We start from the raw sequence: 16,801 nt of genomic DNA on the forward strand, positions 1-16,801 counted from the left end.
ATAATAAATTTATTGAAAAATCACCTCTGACCAAAACTTACTTGGTTTCATTTATCCTAATCAGACTGCCTTTTTTCTGCTTTCAACTTCTCTCTTTTTTGGTACCCCTTCCAGCTACAAAACTTTTACTGGTATGTGCATGGGTAAGACTAAAGAAAGAAGGGTATTTGCAGAGGAATGCTTTATTTAGAATTATCTAGGAACCACCTCTGGGCCAATTTCTACTTCTGGGCCCTTAAATTCAGAGAACCAAAGTCAGAAATGGTGGCCTTAATTTTGCTGACTTCTTAAATAACAGTTTGCTGTATTGCTTTTAAGAGAGTTTTTACAATAAAGATATATAAAAAACTGTAAAAAAAAAAAAAAAAACTTCAGTCTAAGCTTTAGGCCAGTTTTCATTCCTTTTCTTCATCAGTTGAGATAGAAGTTTCTAGTACATGTGCAACCATTTTTATATAAAGGTCAAAACTGTTCAGGGTAAGTTTTCAAGATGAGAGAAGAAATATGACAAAGGCTCTTTTCTTCTGAAGACAGAATAATGGAGTTGCAGATAAAAACCAACTATAGGGAGGAAAAAGGACACTCCGTGTGCAGGAAGAAACGTAAACATTTTTCTTTGTGTGCTCCAGTCCATGTTTATGACCTCTGATAGAGTGGAGATCTAAAGAGCCCTTATTTCATCCTTTGAGTGCTATTTCAACAGTAGTTAAGAGGAATCTGTCGATATACCTTCTATTAAGTCCATATTTGAACAAATATGTGCTTGTCTCTTTTTAACCAGGGATTTCAAACGTGTACACCTAGTGTTTTAGATGGGTGAGGGTAGGGAGGATGGTAAACATTGTCAGAAAATGGCAGGAGTTGTGTTTTTCAACAAAGAGGATGGAGACCTTTTTTCCCACCGAGACTTGAAAACCTGATGTGGTGATCAGCAGGCTCTTCCTTTCTAAGGGCCACCTACTCTAGTGACAAATCAGAAGAAGATAATACTTGGCAGGTGCAGACAGGATTTCAGTTTGCAAATGTTGGGATCTAATCAGGGAAGCAATTGAAATTCAAATCAAATGGTCACTTTTTTTCATCTAGGCACAAATTATGGCATTTTGTCTTTGAGATTGGCCAAATTTATCCAGAAGTGACTCATATGCAAAAGCAAAACTACCTGTAATTTTCTCTAAGTTAAACCTGCAAAGAGTAATCTTTTCTTTCCTCAAGGATAGAAGGATGTCTGAAAGAAAATGTGACTATTTTAGAAGATGTACTCATTCTTAAACTAGATAATATGTAGGCCTTGTCTGATGTGTATTTTTTGTTTTATTCTGGCACGTTTAACCTAGGTACTTCTGTTCTGTTCCTCACAGAAGGGCAGAGGCTTCCTTCTATCTGAGGTGAGGGTCATTTCCAAGTTGAGTTACAGGTACTGATGGGTTTGACTGTTTACTTGACAGAGAAGTTTTGTTTCTTGTTCTTTAAATCAAAGTGATTGATAGACCCTCTCTCTCAAGTTCACATTTCTAATAGTTGAGGGAAAAAAAAAAACCTTCAGTTCCTGGGTCAGAACACAACAGTAGCTTAAGAATCTGACAATCATCACATCGTACACACTGTTGTTCAGTGACTAAGTTGTGTCTGACTCTTTGTGATCCCGCGGACTACAGCACACCAGGCTTCCCTGTCCTTCACTATCTCCTGGAGTTTGCTCAAACTCTTAAGGCGGTGATGCCATCCAACCATCTCATCCTTTGTCTCCCCCTTCTCCTCCTGCCTTCAACCTTTCCCTTAAATATTGTATGTCAATTATATCTCAGTAAAGCGGGGGGTGGGGGGGTGGAGAAACAACTTGACTGGCTTTGATACTCGTTAGGAACCATAAGAATCATCTTGTTGGTACATAAAACAAGAGGTCTGAAAAATTTCTAACTCTCCCAAGTTTAAAGCAGCTGCTGGGGCAGGGTTGCAGCAAATCTCCATTCAATGTCTTGTACGTTGTGTGGCGCATGCACGTGCAAATACATTCTTTTTTGCAAAAGAATCTATAGCACTCTGGAGAAAATACAGACAGTATTTTGTAATCAAGCCTCTCAGCAATAATGATGGCTCACAGAACACAGCTGAAAATTCACAAACAGTGCCCGTCCTGAAAATTAAACTTAATACTGTCCACTCTAATCTGGAGTCATGTTGCTGGGGCTGGCCCCTTTCAACCCACTGGATAACACATTACATGAGAGGGAATGTTCCATTCGGCCTTTCTCCTTGTATCATCTCTGCTGCTTAAGGTCTGATGTCATTTGGCAGGAATCTCCTGCTGATAGCTGGACATGGTCATTAACACAGCTGGCCAACTTCATTTCAGAACAACACAACTATGGAAAATTGGGTCTGTACTTTTCAAAACACAAGAGCAAGGAGTTGCTTTGGCTGGATTTTTTATATGAGTCTTATCAGAAACTGTTAAAACTTTTTGAAAGAGAGACGATTAAGGCAAAGCCAGTTCTGTGAAACAACAAACTGCTTCTTAGAGCAAACATTAACAGCTGGGAGCCCAATCTCTTTTCCTGAGAGACCAGTAATGGAATTTGTTCCTGGCTTGTCAGCATCTGATGAGATTATCTGACCAAAATGGTCCTTTTTCAAAGAGAAACATCTAAGGAGTTTGAAGAGACAGACAGGATGCAGCTCAGAGTTGAGGAAACAGCCAAAGTCTGCTTGGATGGGATAATGCTGATGCTAAATAGAAGGCAGAGGAGCAAACAGTTCTTTTGTTTATCTTTTGTCAACCTTGAAAGAGTACAGCACAGACAGGTCATGTAAGACCAATGGGCTGGAGGTGGTGGGGGAGACGTAAACATCACTGCTATCCAAAACAACATTCGTTAGGTAAGCATTTATGGAGCGATTCGTCAGGTCCTGTCTGCTCTCAAGGCACTCAGGGTTGCGTTAAGGATAAGAGACAAATAAACAAATATCCTGCTATACAGTGTGATCAGCACAAAAGAGATAAGTCCATGGGGGCTGTCTGGAGGTGACACAGAGCAAGAGTGTCTGGGAAGGTCTCCAGGAAGAGATGACAATCTGAACCAGATGCTGAAAGAGAAACAGGAGGCTATAGACAAGGGCATGAGAAGCTTTCTAGGCACAGGGCGAGCACGTGTAAAGGCACCGAGGTGGGGGCAGCACGTTTACCGTTACTGGAGAAGACGGGCAACAGAGGAGGCTAGAGATCCTGACTGGTTTTTTTTATGCTAGTTTTTATTTATTATTTTGGCTGCACCACATGGCATGTAGGATCTTAGTTCCCTGACCCCAGATTGAACCTGTGCCCCCTGCAATGGAAGTGTGGAGTCTTAACCACTGGACTGCCAGGGAAGTCTCTTTATGCTGCATTAAAGCTACAGGTGGTCAGTGAAGGGTGGTAACCAGGAGAGTGACATGGACAGACTGTGGCTTAGAAATATCACTTTGGTTGAAGTCTGCGAGATAAGTCACAAAAGGGTAAGGCCTGAGGTCAGATCAGCTAGGAGGTAGTTGCAATAGGCTAGATAAAAGATGATGAAGGTGTGATTTAAGGGTATCTTGTTTATTTTTTGAACTTCTGCTACTCTGGGGCCATGGGATGGCTCAGGTTCTCCAGAGTTGCTAGAAGCTTTTTAATGCTGGTTTTGTGTTGAGACAGAGCAGAGGAGGGACCACTGAACAATCTTGTCACCTTAAGTGCTGGTCTTCTGTGTAGTTCTATAAGAAATCTGTGAAAACCCTGCAGGATGGGAGGGGGTCAGTCAGACGGTGAATGCTCGATGTAGGCAGACACTCTTTGGAAGGACAAAAAGGCCATAAAAGTAGGATGAGAACAAACAGAATATTCTAGTGACCTGCTTTTAGAAAATCTGATATGTAAAAATTACATCTCAATAAATATTTCACTCTATGCTAGGATATATTTCACTGACTCTAAGAGGCACTTTCTTCCCTCTGCATTTTAACATCTCGAAGTCAGGATGTGTCTTATAATTGATGTGCTAATAAAGAACTCTGTCAGTTTTATAGGCAGAGAGTTTTTCTTTTCTTTTTGGAATGGTACATAAAATGATGGCTATACAGTAATACAGTAAATGATACAAACTGTTGGAAACATCATGACCATCATTTTTAAGTAAATGTGTATTAATACGTATTGTGTGTTGAGGCCAGGGTTGCAGATATAAGACCCTAACCAGCTGGCTGCAGGTCACATACTTTCACTCTCTCTATAAGAGAAACGTATAAGATTTTGCCATTGGAGGACACACGACTCAATGGGTTATTATAAATTTTAAATGATTATGTGCTATAAGTTAGAAAGAAACATGGACACTTAGTAAACCCATCACTACAGATACCAGTGCTAGTGGTAAAGAGTCTGCCTGCCAATGAAGGAGACGCAAGAGATGCTGGCTCTATCCCTGGGTTGGGAAGATCCCCCGGAGAAGGGAATGGCAACCCATTCCAGTGCTCTCGCCTGTAAAATCCCACGGATAGAGGAGCCTGGCAGGCTATAATCCATGGGGTCACAGAGGGTCAGACATGACTGAGCAACTGAGCACAGTGCACAACAGAAAAGCAACTAGGGCCTATTCCACGTTAGTGGTGAGTTCTAGAGACATGTCTTACATAGCGGAGACATGGTTTTTCAGAAAGTTTTCTGAAGTCAAATAACTGTATAGCTCTATAAATTATACTGCAAATGCATTTCATTCTAACTCATTTAAATAACATCTTATGTCCATAATGCTGAAGTTAGTTCATCCAAGTATCAAATTAAGTACAACACAATTCTGACCACAAACAAACTGACATGAAATTAATTTTTTTATACAATCTTGAGATACGGTACATATTACGAAAATTAATATAACAAACTTTATTACACACTTTGATGCAGGAAATATTTTAAAAGTCCTGAGGCCATAAAGTTTTACTCTAATAAGAAATTCATATCAATAAAAGTAAGTCTTCCAGTTAGTTCACACCCTTTTTTGTTGTTGTTTTAGAGCAGTTTAATGGGCTCACACCTCTGCCCCCACATCTGTACACACCCCAGCTAGAGCTGTCCATTTGTTACAACTGATGAACCTACACTGATGCATCGTGATCACCCCACTCCATCGTCTGCATTAGGGCTCACTTTTGGTGTTGCACATCCTGTGAGTGTGTGGACAAATGTATAATAACCTGTTATCTATGGTTACAGTATCATATGAAGTGTTTTAACTGCCCCTCAAATCCTCAGTGCTCCACCTAGTCACCCTTCCCCATCTGCCCCAACACCTAGCAACCACTGATCTTTTTCCTCTCTTCATAATTTTTACAAGTGTTGTGTGTTTTTTTTGTGTGTGTGTTTTTTTACTTTTGGCAATGGATGTAGTATGGTTTAAATTTCCTTTAAGAGAAAGTTATTTTTCTTGTTAAAACTCCATTTCAGGGTTAATTCCCCCCAGAAGGTCTGAGTTCACACCCTTTTTGAACATTCTGAAGGAATTCCTTCAAGGAGAGCACTAGAATATGTGTGATAGTCATCACTATGATTGCGTGCTAAGCTGCTTCAGTCATGTCTGACTCTGCGGCCCCACGGACTGTAGCCCGCCAGGCTCCTCTGTGCATGGGATTTTCCAGGCTGAAATACTGGAGTGGATTGCCATGCCTTCCTCCGGGAGATCGTCTCCACCCAGGGACTGAACCCAAGTCTCTTATGTCTCTTGCACTGGCAGGCGACTGTTAGTCTGTGATTTCTGTCCACTGTCACCACTGGGACGCTACTTCTGTTGCCCTCCACAGCGGTCACAGACACGTGGCTTGGAACGGGAGACTCTGGGGGGATGGCTGCGCTGTGCTGGGAGGCTGCACTGATGGGGCCTGAACCATCATGCCCCTCCCACAGCTCTGGGTCTCAGGACGCCACGGCCGTTGCTCGCGGCCAGCCCCTTCCCCTCAATATGTCCTCTGGCTTCCCTCAGGGTGGAGCCCCAGAGACAGCAGCTGTTTCCAGCTGCACATTTTCCTTTAATCTGTCACGGGCTCTTAAGCTGCAGCTGCCTGGCATCTGCTCCCTTTGGCTCTGACAGAGGGAAGGATTGTTTGAGAAGCAAATTCCTGAGCTTTGGACCATTCCACATGGTGCTGAGGAAGCCATGAAACCGATGGAAGATTTGTGCCATTGTGGAAACATCCCAGCTCAACAGGTAATTATAAATTTGGAGTGAATTCAAGCATTTTCTTTGATTTTTAATAACATTCTGACCCAAACCAAAATGTATCCCCCTTCTTGTTTAGTAAAATATCTTCCCTAAATTGGCCATCTCAATGCTGGTCTCCTTCTCCTGGCAAATACGACACATATCTGTGGCGACACTACAGTTTTCACTGCCCTGGTTTCATAAAAACACATAGAAGGTTACTAATGTTTTTCCAGATGTTCCAGTTTAGACTTGGGGGAAAGACAATAAACATTTCCTGCAAAGGCCACAAGGAAGATGCTTCTGTTTATGGAGGAAGTACCAAGCTATGTAGAAATAGCTTTGCTACAGATGGAGAGAGACTGAGCAGGGCTGTACCCTACGGGGGGCAGGCCCTTCATTCTGCATCCCGATATCAACTGTTCTCATGACACGTCAAATTAATCATGTCAGGTACCACTCACTCTACCACGGTAACATTTGCTTCATTAAGCTGGAGGTGTCGATAAAAATTTAACTTCTCGGTTTCTAACTACAGGGGAAATATTTATTTCTAACTACTACAAGGATCTCTCTCTCTCTCTCTCTCTCTCACACACACACACACACACATAAAGTCCACAACTATTTTCTGTTCTGGCTTGGCACACTGGAAGGAAACTTTCAGTCTTTTAAAATATTTGGAAACAAGAGCGGGGAAAGTTTTGTTTGAAAGAAGACTCCAGGGCTAATGGCATGGTGCATCCAAAGGGAGAGAGGACTGAAAAAAGGAAATCGCCTGACTTTTTACTTTGGCTGAATTGGTCTCCAGTACAAGAGCCATAAGACAGAGAGACTTGCCAAAGATCTGGCGGAGAAAACACCTGGGAGTGAGACACAGAGTGTCTCTGTACAAACACAGTACATTCATGAGAGAAAAAAGAGCTGTCCACGAGAGGTACCTGTCTCTCCCCAGAGACTGTCAAAGCTGTTGATCTGTGCTCGCTCCACCTCCTCTTCATCTTTTTCTGGAAGATCAAGTAGGTAGGAGACAATCTGAAACAAGAAGTCGTGTCAGCTCGAAGTTCAGGGGGAAAACTATACACTGATACTGTGAACCCGTGAGGTTTGGAAGATTCTCGATAACCTAGTGCCACTCTCTTGCACATCACAGGAGTCAGAACAGATTGTCCTCACACAAAAAATGCAAAGCTGCCAAGATGAGCATGCATTCTACCCGGTACAGTGTACATGTTTCCCATGAACGCAATTAACTTATACAGCATGTGATCTTAAAAAATTACATATTTATCACATTTGAGTTAAAAAAGCAATCCCTCTTCCTAATAAAACTATCAGAAAAAAATAAAACAGAAAAAAAAATCAATAAGCAAAAACCAGAAAATAAATATGGAGAAAATTGAGGGCCTGTACTTTTTCAGAGTAGAGTTATTATCTTCTTCTTTTTTTTTTTTTTCTCTTGGAATTACAAGGACTGTTTGGGGACACTAAAAGGAGAATGTCTGCTAACAACAAAGGCAAGTGACAGCTCTGTTTTCAGGAATCTGACTATAAGAAGCGCTAAACAACCTTCCACAGATAGTAAAAGTTCCAATTTTACTTAATATTCCCTTGGGGACATATCAGGTCAGTGGAAGAGGTGGCTGTCTCACTGAAGCATCCATGCAGTGTGAACCAGCTTGTCCTGGCCCTTGAAAGCGGACTCTTCAATTTTCAGAGTTTTGCAAGCTGGTTGTTAAACAAAGATGTTTATTAAAAACTAAATAACAGGGAGGGACTTAAAAACAATTAAATAGCAATGATGGGAATTCCCTGGTGGTCCAGTGGTTAAGACTCTGCTCTCATTGCCAGGGCTCAGGTTCGATCCCTGGTCAGGGAACTAAGATCCCACAAACTAAGCAGCAGAGAAAAAAAAAAAAAAAAATAAATAATAACGAAAGAAATTACATCAATATATTAAAATATAAAATCTCATAACTTCCTAATTATTAAATTACATTTTACTATTACGTATGCTCATGAGGTTATTTATATTGACTGTGTCTGCATGGTGGCAGTTTTACATAATGGTGTGCTCCTGTGCATCTCTTTGAAATTCTGTTCAGTGTTGGTGGCTTGAAATCAGTCATGGTGGGGGTATTTGCTGTTGTTGTTCAGTCGCTAAATCATGTCTGACTCTTTGTGATCCCATGGGCTGCAGCATGCCAGGCTTCCCTGTCCTTCACTATCTCCTGGAGTTTGCTCAAACTCTATACTCTGGAAATTGGCAAATTCTGCAGATAAGGATCTGATTTAGTGCAAAAGCTGAAAGAGGTTCCAGTTTAATGAATATAATTTGTATGAGGGCAAAATGTAGTTTGACAGTGAATCACACATCAGATTTAAAGACAAAATTATTGGGAAAAGAGCAAACGGGTGCAGTTTCCTTTATCAAACCACGGTTGAGTTGTAACCACAGGGTTGGGTATGGATATAAATTTAGCAAAAATTGACAAAAGCATTCAATTAAGAGTATTACACAATTCATTATTATTTGTAAACTCTGTGTGACATGTTTTTTTATATCAGTAAATTTATAATAAATTTAAGTCTGTATGTACACACACACACACACACACACAAAACACTCCTATTGCACTCTACTCCCCTCTCCAAGGCTGGCTGTTAAACATTTCCTAGCACACTACCAATTCCACATATTGTGCCACTACATTACTTTTATTAATAAATAACTTAGTAAAAATACCATCTGCACAGTGTTTAACAGTTTACAAAGCACCTTTCATATCAACCTTATAAAAAAGAATTTATTAGAAAGCCTCACTATACTGGTGGGAGACTAAGGTTCTAAGAGATGAGTTACATTGCCCAGAGCCCAGAGCCAATGTGGAGGAAAGCTGAGCTTCAAACCTGGTCCTTTTGATATTCCAACTCCCTATTCTACTCCAGCCACCCATGTGAACAAAGGTCAAGAAATAACCCCCTGAGCCCAGTGCCATTGTCTGTTAAATAGGGGTGGAAGATGAGGAGGAATCAGATTAGATAATTCCCAAGGTCCTTTCCAACATCATTCTAGGTACCCTGGCATCTCCCTATTTCTCAGACCAATGACCAAAAAGCTACTTCATATTAACCTGGCAATTTTGTAATAATGCAACTATTTTTTCCCTGGTTTCCTTCAAGACATAGCTTGAAAAAAAAAACAAAAACCACCCAAGCCTTACTGGCTGCTTTCTTACCTCAGTGTAACCCATGCTGGCTGCAGCGATGAGGGCCTGCTGGATGGCGTGGCTCTTCTTAAACACCCCCTGCTGCTGGCCAGCCATCGTCCAGTCACACTGAATTAGAAACTTGACGACCTCCAGATGACCTCGGAGTGCGGCATGGACCAGGGCACACTGCCCATTCTTATCTAAGTGATCCACCTGTGGGAGGGGACAGAGAAACCTGTGTGAAAAAGCCTGTGGCTGTCTCCTCAGTCTCGTTTCGTCCACTCACTGCACAGCTCTGGACCACGAAGATTCATCCTCTCCCATATTCCTTGGACCACTTTCTGAGAAAATTCAGGTGATATTCTTTTACTTAGGCTAGATCTTCACTGAGCTACAACTCTGGTAGGTGCTTCTCTGGGGAGACTCTCTTTGTATAACGTCAGGCTTTTGTTTTCACATCAAAAGAAACCAAAAATATGCCCCAAACGACCCCAAACTCCAGCTTTGCTTTCCTGATGTACACTTTCCTTTGTCCTCAAATAGGTCTTTTCAGACTCAAATCTGAAAGGCTTATAAGCTCTACTGGCACAAAACACTGTCTTTGAAATCATGAAAGGGAAGAAAAACATCTTGAAGCTTAAATTTTCTGGTGTTCCAAAGAAGCAAAGTATCTCATATCATGAATCACACAGTTAACCACTAAGCTCTGGCAGATGCCACTTCTTTCTTCCAATGGGAGGGCGGAATCGTGACGATTTGGCCAAAATGGCTGGAGGGACTTGGAACTTAATGCTAGACTACGTTCCAGCTGCAGTTTTTACAGTTGTGGTGTTGGTTGCAGGTTTAGGCAGAAAGAGGAGCCTGATTAAGAACAAACTACCAGAAGGTCCCTAGCCACAAGTTTCAATAGATGAACAGCCTCTTCTGGAAGGTGGGCAGGGTATGTTCCAGTGCTCATTAGAGCAAGTGAAGCTTAAGTTCTGTATCTGTTTCTCTCCAGCTTTAGTTCTACCCAGCCATCCAAATAGCAAATGTTTACTGAATGCCTACTGTGTGCAAGGTGCTCTTAATCCTTTTTCTAGATGAACAAAGTGAGGCTGAGAGAGGTCAAATGACTTGTCTAAGCCCTCATAGAAAGCAAGCATCAATGCAGGCTTCGACCAGGTTGTGCTTGATGCCAAAGTTGATGATTCTGATGACTTGCCTCCTCTCTCTCATGGAAGCCAGACTGTAAGAGGTTAAAGAGCAGTAAGGAAGCGGTGGTAGCAAGTAGAGAGGACTCTTAGGACAGGGTCAGTGGATATGGGCGGGAAGAGATGGGATGGTGGTTTCTGATTAGGAGAGAGGAACGTCTCTCTTTAGGGTCAGAGAAGACATTTATAGGTTTGTAGAAACTGAGAAGAAAGGTAGTGTAAATTTAGAAAAAGAATGAAACGATGTTAGTGAAAGATCAACGTACTGAGATTAAAAAATATAGGTGGGAAATTCCCTGATGGTCCAGTGGTTAGGACTCCACACTTCCACTGCAAGGGTCATAGGTTAAATTCCTGGTTGGAGAACGAACAGCCCAAAAGCCTTGTGGTGCAGTCTATGTGTGTGTGTATATATATGTATATGTGTATATGTATACAGGAGGCAATAATTTTGAAAAGGAAGGTAAACACTTCCTTCTCTGAGGCAAAAGTAAAGTAAAAGTTTGTAAGAATTAACAGAGTTTTGAGATAGAGGCACAGTGAGACAAACATAATCTTGGTAGTTGTAGGAGGGCAAAAGAGTTTTGATGGGGTCTCAAGAAGATCATAGATGATTTATGTATCTTCTCTGGAGAAAATGAGAAATAAATAAAATGACAGCTGAGCGACAAGAAAGACCTAGCTGAGATTAGAATATGAATTTATAGCAATAAGGCCCAGTTATCATGCTGTTTCTAGAGGTGTTTATCCAAATGACTAGGACATTATAGGTGGACCATTTCTGTGTCACAGTTAGCATTTACAGCTCAGGGATTTCACTGAGGTCCCCAGGTCCCAGCTCTCAAAGGAGTCTTGGGAGAGAGATCCAGTTCTTCCCTGTTAAGAACACTAGACACCTCAGAATGAGGTCATTTATGTTGTTGTTCAGTTGCTAAGTTGTGTCCGACTCTTTGCGATGCCATGGACTGCAGCAGGCCAGGCTTCCCAGTCCTTCACGATCTCCTGGAGTTTGCTCAAGTTCATGTCCATTGAGTCGGTGATGCTACCCAACTATCTCATCCTCTGCCGCCCTCTTCTCCTTTTGCCTTCAATCTTTCCCAGCATCAGAGTTTTTTCCAATGAGTCGGCTCTTCGCATCAAGTGGCCAAAGTATTGGTGCTTCAGCTATAGCATCAGTCCTTCCAATGAATAGTCAGGGTTGCATATTATTTACAGTTCACTGCAAACCCACCCAAATCCTCAGTTTGTTTTCAGAATGGAAATAAAATGTTCCATAGAAGTCTACGTTTTTGAGACCAGCATTTCTCCTTTTTAAAAAACATGAATTTTTTAAATTGTATCTTTTGCTGTGCTGGGTCCTCACTGCTGTGTGGGCTCTTCTCTAGCTGTGGCGAGAGCAGGGGCCGTTCTTTAGTTGTGGTGCCTGGGCTTCTCACTGCAGTGACTTCTCTTATTATGGAGCAGGGTGCACAGGCTTCAGCAGTTGCAGCGCACAGGCTCAGTGGTTGTGATTCCCAGGCTCTAGGGCACAAGCTCAGTAGCTGTCGCACACTGTCCCCATGGCTCCGCAGCATGTGGGATCTTCCCAGACTGGGGATTGAACCCGTGTCTCCTGTATTGGCAGGTGGATTCTTCAACCACTGAGCTACCAGGGAAGCCCCCTGGTATTTTTTTTTTTTTCCCATCAATATTTTGAAATTGAGTTTTATCCTATCAATGGCTCTTGAGGTACTATAAAGCAAATATATTTTAAAGAAATGTTTTGAGAGAATTAAATACACTAACAGAAACACTTTTAAGTGCTTCTGGGTCAGACAGTCATCTCAGACGTCTACAGGGGTATCTTCAAGGCTAGATGAGGGCGCCTGATTTCTGCTCTTACGTTCATGACTAACACGAAAGGCTGAGAGTTCGCAGGTGCCGTTCAGATCAGACCTCACAGTGCAGTCTCCTTGTCCCCCCACTCCTCTTTCCTCACTCTGAGCTCAGGAGAGAATTTCTTGGTTGTGAGCTAGGGACTTTTTGTGGCTGCTGATGAATGAAGTTTCCTAAGTATCTCTCAAAAGTTTAGAACTGTGTCCAGAAGCAGCCTGGAACTGGCCCAGGGCAAGCAGCAGGATGTAATCAGAGCCAGTTCTTCCTTTGATCTGCTTCCTAATAGGATCTGATGTATATTCTACCTACACTCATGAGGCAACACAGGAGATAGGGACGAGTCTAAGATGGGAAAAAAAGACACAGGGAAGGAAGAACAAGTGCTGGGCAGCCGTTACCTTGGCCCGTTTCTTGCACAGCAGCACTACGATGCTCAGGAAGCCTGCTGCTGCAGCATAGCCCAGGGGAGTCAGGCCGCTTTCAGAGGAGGCATCCACGTTGGCCCCAAACTCCAAGAGCAGAGCCACCATTTCTGTGTAACCAAGATGAGACTGGACACACAGAATTGGAGCATTATTCAAAACTTCTGTCCGGTAATTAATGTTGGCACCTCCCAAAATCAGCAGTCGGCTGACCTAGTCGTAAGAAAACAAACGGAAACAATACTCACATAAATATCAGTTATATCCTATCAGTCATCTTTTCTTAAGTCATCTGCATGCATGATGCTGAGTTGCTTCAGTCGTGTCCAATTCTTTGCGACTTTACAGACCACAGCCCACCAGACTCCTCTGTCCATGGGATTCTCCAGGCAAGAACACTGGAGTGGGTTGCCATGTATTCCCCTCCAGGGAATCTTCCCGACCCAGGGACTGAACATGCCTTTTTTACATTCCCTATATTGGCAGGCAGGTTCTTTACCACTAGCACCACCTGGGAAGCCTTAAGTCACCCTCAATGAGTGCCCAGAAACACTGAGTAACTTCTTTATTTTAAAATCTTCATTTGTTCCTTTTTTAATACCTTGCCTTTGGAAAGGGATGTGAAACGTCTCCTTTATACAAACTACCCAGGTACTAGAGTAAACACCACCCATACTGTAGTGCACTCTCCACTAAGTGAACTGTTGGACAGAAAAACTTCTACTGAAACAAAAGTGATCTAAGAATGTTTTACTCCCTAGAAGGAGCAGGACTTATTCTATAAATCAGACTCATCTTATAGAAGATCAACAGGTTTGATTTTCAATTCACAGAATAAAATGTAACAATTTAAAATATATCAAACTATTAATAAAAGGTTAATTAATAGGAGAGTCAAAGATCAATCAAATAACTCCTAAATGTCCTCTGAGTTTTATGTTTTCATAGTTAATTTTTCAATCTGCCTGTAACTTAGATGCACTTACCTTTATATTTGGCGTGTAGAGATTTCGTAAAGATGCCAACGCCATGGACAGACCTTCTGTGCTGTAGGAGATCCAGAGGCCTTGGAGGATGGAGGATGACACGCCAACTTTTTTACTCAAACCCTGAAAAAGAAACAGAGACACAGTTAAGTGATCAGCCCAGCTAAAAAGTACCCTCGGCAGTAAGTTAGGAGCCTTTAGCTTTGTGGTACTAACAAATGAGAATAGAGTCTTGCTCTAATGACATCTGGCATCACAAAGCCAGTCCACTGAGGGGGACAGACTGGTCCTGTACGAACAAGCTAACTAAGCTGTTTCTACCTCGGCAGTCTGTGACAACAGACCTACTCAATACTTCTTTTTTTAAAAAAAATATTTATTTATTTATGGCTGGGCTGGGTCTTTGCTGCTACGAGGGCTTTCTCTCGTGTGGCGAGCTGGGGCTACTCTCCAGCTGTGGAACTCAGGCTTCTCACTGTGGTGCCTTCTCTAGCTGCAGAGTGCGGGCGTGGTTTGCTCTGTATCATGTGGGATCTTCCTGGACCAGGGGTAGAACCCATGTCCCCTGCACTGGCAGGCAGATTCTTAATCCGGACCACCAGGGAAGTCCATCAGGTTTAGTTTTAAGGTGATGAAAATGTACTAATAGTGGTAATAATTAAATACGACTGAGCGACTGAATGAACTCATAAATATACCAAATATCCTGAATTACAGACCCTCAACCTTATATTTTTAAGGTAATTAATGACATCATATGCAATTCTTCATGAACAAAGATAAAATAAGGGAAATTTAAAACTAATTGGAAAGAAATATAAAGTAGATTATATGTTACTGCTGATTGGGAGTTCTAAGTGATGCTGATTATAAGCACTGAATCTGTCTTTGCCTTTTCATGACCCTCAGCTGATAGGAACTGAGAATTCTAGCAGTCTGGGAGAAGCTAAAGTCGATCGGTAGGGAGCACTCTGCATTTGAAGGACCCTGAAAAGTGCAGCATTAGGAAAACCATGGTCCAAGCCCACATTCTTCAGCTTACAGTCATGTCATCACCACACGTTATACACCCTAGTATTTATGGCCTGAAACACACAGGGAGCCAGTCATATCTCAGGCAACCATGTCGTCTGCAGCAAAATAAGATAACGCTGCGTCAATGACAGGAGCGTACGGTTTAAGTGCAGGCTGGTGGCTGGCAGGAAGGAGCGGGCTGAGGGGAAGATGAAGTGGGTAAAGGGATCAGGAGGTACAAACTTCCAGTTATAAAATAAACAAGTCATAGGGATGTAAAAAAATAAGTAAACACTGTTTTCCACGTGCTGGATACAGTCACATGGGATGAAATGAAATTTCATATCATTTATCTGTTTCAGGTGGTATTTATTTCAGGGTGCAGGGCATACAGACAGGCATTGACTTCTTTGCATCTGATCCCAGGCAGAAGGTGATGCTAAAAGCTTAAGTGATTAAAATCATGATGCTTAATACTGAAGTTATTTTCCCATCTAACTGAAGGATAATCATCTTGGAGTCTGTAGAAGTGGCAGGCACTTTTTGGTCCACTTGAAGATGGAATGAGACACCTTGCCTGTTAAAATAGTCTCACTCTGCTCCCATTAAGTAAGGTCACTGGGTAAGGTCATTTTTGGGTACAGTGATTGGTTAGATAGACAATTATGATTCAAATACAGGACTTGCCACTGTGGGCTTCACTTCTGTCCATCTGATGAAAAGCCTTCCCCAGCTATGAGCTTATATGCTGGGGAGAATGCGTTGCCCTTCATGCTGTTTTCTCTCTGAAGAGAACTGTTTTATCTTTAATAGTGTCTCTTGGGGGAAGTCCAAGCATGAGGACTATTTAAGATCCCTGAATTTCTCAGTCCAGAGGCAGCAAAAGTGGTCTGAAGAGACTGGGACTGGAGGTGGTAGATGTGATAGCAAACTGCAGACTAGAAAAAGCAGGAGAACAAATTTCTCCCTCAACTTCTGTGCTCTGTTCCACAACTGCTATCTAGACTATAAATTCCTCGAGACTAGGGGCTGTATGCTTTTGGTGCTTGTATCCCTAGTACAATGCCCCAGCAAGCACTGAATACACAAACGAACGCATACAAGCCCCCACAGACAGGTGTGTGCCCTTGTCTGGGATCTCCATCCCAGCTGTGCGGATGCTGGGAGAGAGAAAGCCGATGCTTAAGAGCTCTTAAAAGTTTTGAAATGACTGGGGGAGAAACGGATTATAATTTCAAAAGAGAATGGGGAAAGTAGTTTAAAGGAAGGTTACAGTTGGTTCTAGTGAAAGAGTTTGAAATTCACAGCACCAGGAGTATTAAAATCATCATCAAGACAATGATAAGAACATGCAAAGAGTAACTGCTCTCAGAGACTTTTGAAGAACACTGTGAAAACCTGTAACTAATGCTATATGACTATTCTCAGCAGATGGCAGGTCACAGGACAGTGATTCCCAGCCTTCTTGGCACCAGGGGTTGGCAATTTTTCCACTGATTGGGGTGGGGAGAATGGTTTCGGGATGATTCAAGCACATTAAATTTATTGTGAACTTTATTTCTATTATTATTATATCAGCTCTACCTCAGATCATCAGGCATTAGATCCCAGAGGTTGGGGACCTCTGATGTATGAAGTATACACGACTATATGCTTCTTAGCAAACGATTATACATGTACATTTCCTAGAAAGCCTAGCAATCCACTGAACTGGGAGATGATAAATGTGGTTTTCTTTCCATAGTCCTAGCGAGGAACAGGCCAGACATTTTAGGAGATGGACCAACTCTGCAACAAACTAATTTCAAAAAGCAGGGACCACACTGACAGAGCAGGCAGCTTCATACACACAGTGTTAAGGAATGCCTGCTGGAAATGGAAAGGAAA

The 16,801-nt window shown here is 42.1% G+C and overlaps 1 protein-coding gene across 1 annotated transcript in view; it reads right to left on the reverse strand.

The window, feature by feature from the left end:
* Positions 1–16,801, reverse strand: part of TANC2 (tetratricopeptide repeat, ankyrin repeat and coiled-coil containing 2) — a 361,965-nt gene that overhangs the window by 23,371 nt on the left and 321,793 nt on the right. The window contains exons 16-19 of the mRNA XM_040245030.1: positions 13,901–14,023; positions 12,891–13,127; positions 9,452–9,637; positions 7,154–7,247 (exon numbers count right to left, since the gene is read on the reverse strand). Coding sequence (XP_040100964.1) covers positions 7,154–7,247; positions 9,452–9,637; positions 12,891–13,127; positions 13,901–14,023 — 640 coding nt within the window. The remainder of the gene's footprint in view (positions 1–7,153; positions 7,248–9,451; positions 9,638–12,890; positions 13,128–13,900; positions 14,024–16,801) is intronic.

Source organism: Oryx dammah, unplaced genomic scaffold, assembly GCF_014754425.2.
Source record: "Oryx dammah isolate SB20612 unplaced genomic scaffold, SCBI_Odam_1.1 HiC_scaffold_8, whole genome shotgun sequence".
Lineage (NCBI taxonomy): Eukaryota > Metazoa > Chordata > Mammalia > Artiodactyla > Bovidae > Oryx > Oryx dammah.